The following is a 9,527-nucleotide window of genomic DNA, read 5'->3' on the forward strand; positions in this document are numbered from 1 at the left end:
GCTCCGGGTGGTCCTTATGCTTCGGGGATCATTGTTGAAGACTACAAGTCAGGCCAATGGATTGATGTGTCTGTCGAAGTTACCACAGCTCATCTGGGATATTGGGAGTTCAAAATTTGCCCGAATGATAATATCCAACAGGACCCTGACCAGGATTGCTTTGACAGGTAAGTCACATAACTATGTAGTAACATACATAAGTATTTGAATGAATTTATGAAATCAATCACAAACCCCTCAAAATAAATCTTGAAGCAAAAAAAGTGAAAGAAGTGTTCATCCATTATAGTGCAGTAAAGAGAACCTACAATCTACTTTTGTCGCAGATCAGATAATGGGAATATGAGAAGTTGCTTTTAATCAAAGTTTTTTTGGCAAGCAAGCATTTGCAAGTCACATTTTTCCCCACTTTTTTGGATCTTGACAAAAGGAGCGTTGTTTGTTCAGGTGAGAGGCTGGGTGAGATATTACGTACTATGTAATTATGATCCCTCAATGTGATCTGCAGGATTGGTTTGCTCCCCACAAGCGGTGGATCGGAGAACTACCCGCTGAATACCTGGGACGAACGCTTTTTCCATCTAAAAGTGAAATTACCGGACAATGTAACATGTGAGCAATGTATCTTTCAGGTTCGTCAATTTTTTTAAATTCTTTAAGAAATAAAAAATAGAATTCATTTCACATCTTTTTCATGCAGTGGAAGTGGATCACCGGCAACTCCTGGGGTGTCTGTGAGGATGGAAGTGAAGCCTTGGGCTGTGGGCCTCAGGAAACTTTCATGGGATGCGCTGATGTGAAGATCTCCTCATGATGTCACTCTTAGAGCTGTGCCCCCGAAACTGAAATAAAGCTTTTTCCAAAACCCTCGATATTCCACGCAGGGAGTCTGCAGTTTGTAATCCTCGGTGTTGTCTGCATTTTGTCGGTCTTGCATTTCTTCCATTACCAAGTCCATCATTGAGGCAAGGTCCAGGTGAGAAGCATTCTTTTTGAAAACCGAACAAAGCACTTGGATGAAAAAAGACCCGTTTTTGTCCTCCCGGAAGCTCACGTAGCCTGGTATTGTGGAAAAGGCCACCATGACATCGTTATAGATTTGAGCCTGTTTTGCCTTGCTGTCTGTTTGAATCGTTGCTGGAAGTGGAAAGGTCTGCCCTCTGGGAAAGGACAAATTTTAAATAGTTTGTAGTGTTTCTTTTAGTATGATGACAGTCTTGTCTCAGAGCCTACCTGCATGCGTTGATGAAAAAAAGTTTTGGTTTCCCTTGCATGCCTGTGGGTGGTGTTTGTGAAAACCGCTGAATGATTCCCTCGATTTTCTTCCGTTTATGATCTGATAAAATGAAATCTCCGTCGTCGGTCCCATGGGACATTATAAAAACCATCAGCAATGGGGAATAGGTGAAATCCGTATTCCAGAACCTATTCAGTTTTTCGTCAAACGTTTTTAAATCGATTTTTGACTCGCTGGTGATTTTTGTTACATTGACGTTGAGATATTGGCAAAGTTCCTCAATCTTCCCAACGTCATATTTTGAGCCAATTCTGTTGGGAACCGTTTTCGAATTGTCCACAGGTTCATCAAAGTTTTCGATATTAATGATCAAACAATCTCCACCACCAGTTCCTTCCAAGTCATATGTCTGAAAAAGCAAAAGCTATGAAATGAACCATCTTCTCGCGGCTTAGATAGATTAATTACAAACTTTATAACTATAACTTACGATTTGGTACTAAGAACTGTCTACATTCATAAAGCATAAAACCGTTATTCTCAAACAACAATGAACGGCAGATAAGCCAAAAGCTTCATTTTCACCTACGCTTACCGTCTTTTTGGTGCGACTGCCAAGTGAACGGAGTGCTTTGATTTCATCGCTATAGAATTTTTGTGTTTGTCGCTTTTTAGAGTCTACGACCAATGACTCGTTTTCACTTGCAAACTCATGTTCCAGGATTCCAACATTGGCCTCAAAGGCCAGGAGACGGAACATGTATTTGTCGCCCGATTCAGCCGCCTTGATTAGCATTTGTTTGGAGATGGGTATATCACGTTGCAGCAAAGTCTTGAGCATCTCGATGTTCTTTCGATCCAAAGCGTAGCCCACGCAATCAGTCCGCTTCAAATCCACCCTTGGGCATTGAATCAACAACATGATAATTTCGTCGCATTGCAAAGCCAGAGCAAATTCCAATGGGCTTTGCCCCGCTGTACAGAGCAAGAGCTCTGGATCGATCTGCGGATGTTTCAACAGTGTTTCCACCACCTTTGGTCGTCGTCCTCTGATGGCTGCATGAAGGGCTCCATCCGTGCTCTTGAGCTTCTCCTTTTTCAGGAGTTCCACGCAGATTTCCTCGTGCCCGAAATAGGCCGCCCATTGAAGGGCAGTGCCCTCCTTTGAGCATTGACCGTTCTCTGTTTCAAATTTCAATAAGCACCGAACCGCTTCATTTAAGCCTAAACATGAGGCTGCAATCAAAGGAGTACATTTCCAGACGTCCAGTTCTCCGTTACCGGCCGGTGGGATTGTCCGACGGCTCCTGAAAAATGGACGAGTAAGCTTTGCTACTGTAGAGTGGATAGAGTGGACCTTCGAAGAAAACTTGGACATGGCTTGGGCTATTTTTTTTNAGGGGGGGAGGGGCTTACTTCGATGCAGGGAATAGGGATAGGGATTTAGCCAGATTGGCAAAATTTACCTGTTAGAGAAGAGTCGTTGTAATTTGGGTTCCAGTTGGAAAGAGCCGACGAGATCCCATTCTGGTTCAGGACCCTGTCCATCGGTCGAAGTCCATGGTAAGCACTCTAAGTGTTTGAATAGAAGCCCTGGTTGCTGATTTGTTATATCCGAGGCTCGTCGCAGTCTGATTTCTAAACTTTTCCACTCATTTTTGTAACGAAACACATAAAAAACACTAGTTTTATTTGCCATGGCGAGTTTCGAAGAACATTCTTGACAGTAAACTGTTGGCTTATCTTTCAGAGTGTCAAAAGCCGTTTCTTTATCAATGAGATATAACGTTCGTTTTAGAGACAATACTAAATTTCAGCCAATCTTATCCATGAGTCACGAGAAATTGTGTTACATGATCGGTAGACATGGATTACGAGAGCAAATTAGGGCCATATTAAGTTCTGAGATGGATAAATAGAAAGAGTTTTGCGCAATCAAAACAAATTCATCGGCGCTGTGATAATAAACACTTGGATGGATTTGATGACGCTGTCATTTTTAATTCTTTGTTCTAATGGTAATGTAGTAATCACTATATAGAGGTCTCTTTCCCTTGATTCAATCTGGCTTGAAATTGCCATTTCTCGGGGAAATAAAACGCCTTCCAGAATCCGCGGTATTCAACGCAACAAGTTTGCTTGCTGTTCTCCTCTGCGTTCGTGTAGGCATCCATTTCTTTCATGATCTATAAGATAATTTTTGGTTAGAAAAATAGGCATGACTTGTTCGATGCTATGGCTTATTGAGCTAAGCTGGGCATTAGATTAAGGCTTCTATAAAACTTGGATTAAGGCACAATTTTGTATGTTTTCGTTAAATATTTCTTGCACTCGCAAAAACGTTAATCGTTACTCGGAATGGAATTCCCAGCGATTCAGGACGAGAAACATATTCATTTTACTTAACTTTATATTCATATGATATTTGATCTACCAATGAATTAGAGTTGGTAGATCTGGCTAGCCCTTAAATAGAGGGTTGATCACGAATTTTGATTAACAAATTGATAAAAATCTAACATAAAGGAGGCCACTGGATCAACGTCTACTTACTCCGTACAAATATTTGAGTGGAGCAAATTGAACAATATAGAAGATCGAAAAGATCTTTTTTTTTACGAAATTTCTTATGCATTGAAAATGTGCCCCCGTGTTCTTCACTGTGCCTACCCCTTGGTAAAAATGACTGACACAAAACGACCTTAAGTGAGGCACAAACTCTAACATTTTCATCCTCTGGGTAGCCGGATGACTGCCGCTTTGAGATTTAGGTCTTAATATGTATTTCATTTCTTCGAATAGCGGCCATGGTCAACCTGTCTATGAATGTACGAGTACAAAGAAGTATTTGCTTATGTAGCGGAGACACTACTAGAATGAAAGAAAACTCACCAAACTCATCATTTGGCTAATCTCCAGCGCGCATACATGAGCTTTGAACACTTCGCATACTTTTTGAATGAATTCAGAGCCCGTGTGTTTATGCCGGTAGGATACATGACCAGGCACACTTGAGTAGGCAATGAGCATATCACTCCAATTGGCCGAATAGGCAGGTTGGCGAAATGGCACGGAATCCGTTCTGTTCCTAATTGGCAGTGATACCTCTTTGTCTCTGCCGTTTCCTCTGAGACAGAAGAAAATATTAGGGCTGCAAAAGTTGGCTCTTACTCTCCAAATGACACTGAAAACTTACCTGCAAGCTTGAAAGATAAATATCTTGGGTTTGCGCAGCATCACGGGACAATTTTCGCCATTGAAACGGCTCAGTATTTCTGTATCAGTCACAGAGCCATTATGGGTCAACAACTTTCCCTCACTCTCTCCATGGGTCATAACCACCACCACAATAAAGGGAGGGTTTTTGCAGGTTATAATATTCTGGAAATTTTCTAATTGGTTTCTTATTTCCTCATCTGTGATGTTAACATCGTGTTTTTCAAAGACTTCACATCCAACATAGGACAATGTGTCTTTCATCTGTTCCAAATCTTTGACAGAACCCTGACGATTGCCCTCTCCTTGGAATTTTTCAATGTTTATGATCAAACCCAATCCCATTCCGTCCCCGCAAGTGTCGTATTTCTGGGGGAAGAAAAGAAATAAGTATAAGCTTCAAGCATAGACAACTTTATAGACTGGCAAAAAAGACATGAAAGAATTCAATCTAGTTAAATTCAGGCATTTTTCATTAACGGGAATTTGATCATGCTCAGAAGATACAGGCAAAATAACTGCAAACTCAAGCTGTTCTTCCAAGTGGCACCAATATTGCGTGACATCAATTGCTCACTTTCATTTGACGATAAACATTTCATTCCACACTTTCAACACTATAATTTGGCACCTTTCCAAAACTCTCCATCATTTTGAAGAAAAAGTAATGTTCTTCAATCTTATCATCAATTTTAAATGCTAATGAACGCAGAACTTATTGCGATGACAAATGCCCTTAACAACACTCAAAACGTCCAACAAAGAATGATCATGTTTTCAGATCTAGACCAGAATGTTTCATCTCGTTGAAGTTCAGGCCTGTCCCACCACAAAGCCATGAGCCCAGTTTTCTGGACGAAGTTGTCAGTTTATTCAAACCAAAATAAAGAGCACTTCATCAACAAGGCAAAAATTGATGACGTCACTACGTTTAAGGAATCACACACTCACCTATGTTTATTAGATAACACTTAGCATCCTATTAGATGGTGTTTTTAAAAAAACCAAATTCACGCCTTGTCGTACGAGAGCGTTGGGGTTGCTACTTGGCAACTCCAATTCGCATTAATGGACTGAATTATTCTTCAAATGAAACTAGTCCCAACTTCTTGTAACAACAATTTTTACTTGCACATACAACTGTATCAAAAGGTATGCTCTCTCAAAGCGTAGTAGTACGAAACATTACTCAGACTTAAAGTGTTAGTCCTCCTCTGTCAATTAATTTGCGTTGAAACAAAACGAATCGAGAGGCGGACATCTTTCCCTCCTTGCTGAATTCAGCTTATAAAACCTTACCTCTCTCTTAAATTGAGGTCGTTGGCATCGGGAGCTCATTTGATATATGAGGTTGTTAAAGATGTGAACCTCTTCCTTCGAGCACTTTTCTTCAATGTCCATGATTTCATCTCGCTCCGATCTGGATATCAACAACCAAAAAGCTGGAAAGTTGTTGGCTTTGATGGCCAAGTTAGCTGGGAGGAGGCTGGTCTGGGCGGTGGCAATGCTTGTCTTGATTCTGGGGCAATTAATCAACATCGCGATGAGGGAAATGTTTCCCAACTCTGTGGCCATGGCTAAAGCTGTATAGCCATTGATATCCTGAGCGTTTAGGTTAACACTCTCAACAGAAAGTAATTCCTCCACCAGGTCTGGATTCTCATTTTCTACTGCGAAGTGTAAGGATGTTTTCATGTGCCAATTTGCAAATGTAGCCTGATTGCTAACGTCAATTTTATCTTTGGTTGCTTTTTTCATTATGGCTTTGAAGCAATCTAAGCGATTGGCAGCTGCAGCGCAATGTAAGGCTGTAAGACCCCGATCACTTTGAGCTTGTACTTCCAAGTCATCCCTGGCCAATAATTTTTCACAAGTCTCGGTATGTCCGAAAAATGCCGCATAGTGGAGGGCAGTCAAATTGTGGGAACACTTGACGTTCTTCTTGGCACCTTTGTTAAGGAGCATATCCACAATCTCGTATTGGTTTTGTCTAGCAGCAACAATAAGGAGGGTAGCTTTCCACGGGTGCGGATCTTCTATTTGTGATGGAATGCTGAAGAAGCTGGTCGTTTTCCTTAAAGGAATTACAAAACAAAAACACTAGATGGTTTGTACAAGGATAACTATTTGAGTTTAGTTCCTTTAAATAATGCGAGGAAAGGTCAACAAAGAAGAACAACAGCTATTTCATGTTAGCAAGTATGGGTTTATGAGCTTAGATACTTCCCCTACCTAAGAAGACGAAGGCACCACCTGCAACGAAAGTAAGATTTTATCCCATGCTTTAGGCAACCGGAACGATAATCTTATTCAGTTGACCATAAAGCTCTTAAAGTTGGCTAAGATGCGAACGTTCATACTCAAGTCAATGAGAAACCACCATGAGGTTTTGTGAAAGTACATTTTGAATTGCGACTGGGTAACATTTTCCTTTTTTCAATTCTAGATGCCTTCAATTTCTTCCAAATCGACGACAAAATACAGTTTAATTGTGCTTTTCACAATCTCGCACGAGGTGGATCAAGTAAGAAGTGCTCATCCCTATCTCTGAGCTACAAGATGACAATCTTGAAATTTCACAACTTGTAATAATCTTGTGGGTGGAAGGCCAATTTAGTGGCCAATCCCAGTGTCAGTAAATTACCCCATTTTTCGGACTTTGCCCTAACAGCAGGTTTAAGCAATTTTGTAAACACTAAACAATTAATTTCATTTGACGAACAACTCAAGGCCATTTTAATCAAAGTGATTTTTTGTTAACTCTGATGCTTTTCTTGCCAAGCTTCAATTTTCATGCTCTCGGCAAGCAAATTCATAGACGTGAGATTTAAGATTTAAGTGAAATTAATCTATCCTGAAAAGCTTCTTAAAGAAGCCCTCAAACTTAATATATTGATAATGGAAGCTCTGGTTAGTCTAATTGAGACATTAGACATTATAAAAGACCTTACTTTCATAAATGATATCTCAATTTTGGGAGAGGTTAGAAAGGTTGGGATTGTACAGTACTCAGAGAAGGTACGAAAGGTATCTGATATTGTACGTTTTCAAAAGCATTCATGAGCTTTTTCCCAACCCAGGATTTAGGGTCAATTGTAGTGACCGTAGAGGCTTAATGTGCGTTTTGAGAGCACCTTCAAGCCCTCGAGAATCCAGGCTAGTTATGTAAAACAATGAAGTCCAACTCTCTTCTTTCTCGGGCTCCTTCATTGTTCAATTTGCTGCCCTCAAATATTCGTAGGGTTTATGTAGGGGTTGATCAAGTAGCAAGATTTAAGTCAGACTTGGACAAGTTTTTGACTGAAATTCCGGATCAACCTTATATTCAAGGATTAGCCAGATCAGCCAACTCCAATTCGTTGGTCGATCAAATAATATATATAAATAAAAGTCAAGTAAAATGAATAATCTTCTCGTCTTGAACTGCTGGGATTCCAATCCCGGTAACCGTAAGGAAGTCCGCAAAAAAATGTAAGCTTTTTGTTCCAGTTGGGGTCCACTAGCATTCCATGAGCCAAATTGTTTGCCGTAAATCTAACAATAATCTTAAAAGTCGGTTTTTCGTCAGTTTTTGAAATAATGAAGTCCATCTCTCTTCTTTCTTGGACTCCTTCAAAGTTTAATTTGTTTCCCTCAAACATTCAGAAGGAATACGTAAGTGTTGTTGATCCGTTAGCATTTTCCAAGTCAGATTTGGGCAGATTTTTAATTATCATCCCAGATCAACCTACATTCAAGGACTAGGTTGGTCTACCTATGCAATTTCGTTGGCACGCACAATATCATAAAATAGACATTAATTAGCTCACAGTACGACAGATGAAGTGCGGCAAACAAAATCACTAAACCAAAAATTTAGAGCACTTTGATGGGGACTAAAAAGATCTCAAGTCGTTCATCACATGAAATGTGTGAAATTGTATTTTGTACTTATCGTGTTGTAAAGGCAAAATATCAAGGACAATTCCCTAAAACTGGCATTAACTATCAATTGGCCTTCCAACTTTGAGATTGCATTTTGTGAGATTTTAAGATGGTCACCATGTATGTCAATATGGTCTTGAGTAGTACCCGTTGTACCCCTTACTTGATCTAACTGTTGTAACCGAAAAAAATAACCAACCTGTACTTTGTCGTCGATTTGGAAGAAAGTGAAGGCATCTAGTAATCTAAAATAGATATTTTACTCACTACCAATTCAAAATGTGAGTTCACAAAACCTCACAAATGGTTCCCCATTGGGGGAAGTGAGCACAGGTTGGTTCTGGACACCCTGTATGGCTTGGCATGTGCTCAGTGGGAATCAAATTTCAGTTAAAGTAAAAAGAGGATCCAATTGCCGAGAGGAAATTAGGCTCACTTGATTGGTGTAGTAGTGAATTTGAGAACACTTTCCATCATGGAGGGTTTCCGTCGCTTTTGAATGTCCATGTAGGTCTTATTTTCCAACAAAGAGTGCAAGTCGACATCATCTTTTTCCCACGGGCACTCAAATTGTTCATTGATGCAATCGTAATTCTCCAAGTGTTTCAGGAGTTTGTCCTTTTCTCCTTTATAGGCCATTTTTGCAGCATTTTTCGTTCCATGATTCGGTCCGTTGTTGGGAGATGAAGGCATTTTATGCACCTTTAATTCCAATCCACAGACACAATTTGGGTACGCGATCTGCAATCTATCTCAATGTTCGACCACTGTTAACTCGCGAATAGGTCTATTGCAAGTGCTGAAATTGAATAAAGATAACACAGCTCTAGGTTGTTTCTGGTGCAATCTTTGCTTAAATTGTGTGACGTGTTGGGAAGGATAGTTTGCCGTTTAATAGGGCGGGTCAACTTTCGCTACAAGCCTGACGATCTAGCCTGGTGCTTGTTAGATTTATCCAACGGAGGAGGTCTATGTAGGTTATACAAAGAAGGTCATGAAAACCTCCTTGAACTTGCTTATCATTTCAAAACATTTCATGGATTTCTTTGTCTTCTGATTAGGACGACGGAAGACAAGGATTTGCTATCATCTTATCAAATTAATTGGCTGGCTTCATTCCAGCCAGGGTTACTTTAAAGAGTGTTTTTTC

The 9,527-nt window shown here is 40.2% G+C and overlaps 1 protein-coding gene across 1 annotated transcript; it reads right to left on the minus strand.

Annotated features, from left to right (window-relative positions):
- Positions 1-606: 606 nt before the first annotated feature.
- On the minus strand, positions 607-9,210 carry LOC131886649 (uncharacterized). The gene is made up of 11 exons (XM_059235044.1): positions 8,814-9,210; positions 6,686-6,706; positions 5,753-6,527; positions 4,434-4,822; positions 4,130-4,364; positions 3,272-3,423; positions 3,113-3,192; positions 2,704-3,043; positions 1,833-2,544; positions 1,234-1,646; positions 607-1,160 (listed from the first exon to the last, which is right to left on the minus strand). Exons 1-11 carry the CDS (start codon positions 9,068-9,070, stop codon positions 809-811), a joined length of 3,726 nt encoding a protein of 1,241 aa, XP_059091027.1. The 5' UTR covers positions 9,071-9,210; the 3' UTR covers positions 607-808.
- Positions 9,211-9,527: the final 317 nt, after the last annotated feature.

The sequence above is a fragment of the Tigriopus californicus genome, chromosome 9 (assembly GCF_007210705.1).
Source record: "Tigriopus californicus strain San Diego chromosome 9, Tcal_SD_v2.1, whole genome shotgun sequence".
NCBI classification, from domain to species: domain Eukaryota; kingdom Metazoa; phylum Arthropoda; class Copepoda; order Harpacticoida; family Harpacticidae; genus Tigriopus; species Tigriopus californicus.

Coding starts and splice junctions, on each gene's coding strand:
- LOC131886649 (XM_059235044.1), bottom strand. CDS start 9,070: ATGCCTTCATCTCCCAACAACGGACCGAATCATGGAACGAAAAATGCT. Junction 6,707..8,813: donor TTCACTACTACACCAATCAA/GTGAGCCTAATT, acceptor CTTTCGTTGCAG/GTGGTGCCTTCGTCTTCTTA. Junction 1,161..1,233: donor TTTTTCATCAACGCATGCAG/GTAGGCTCTGAG, acceptor GTCCTTTCCCAG/AGGGCAGACCTTTCCACTTC.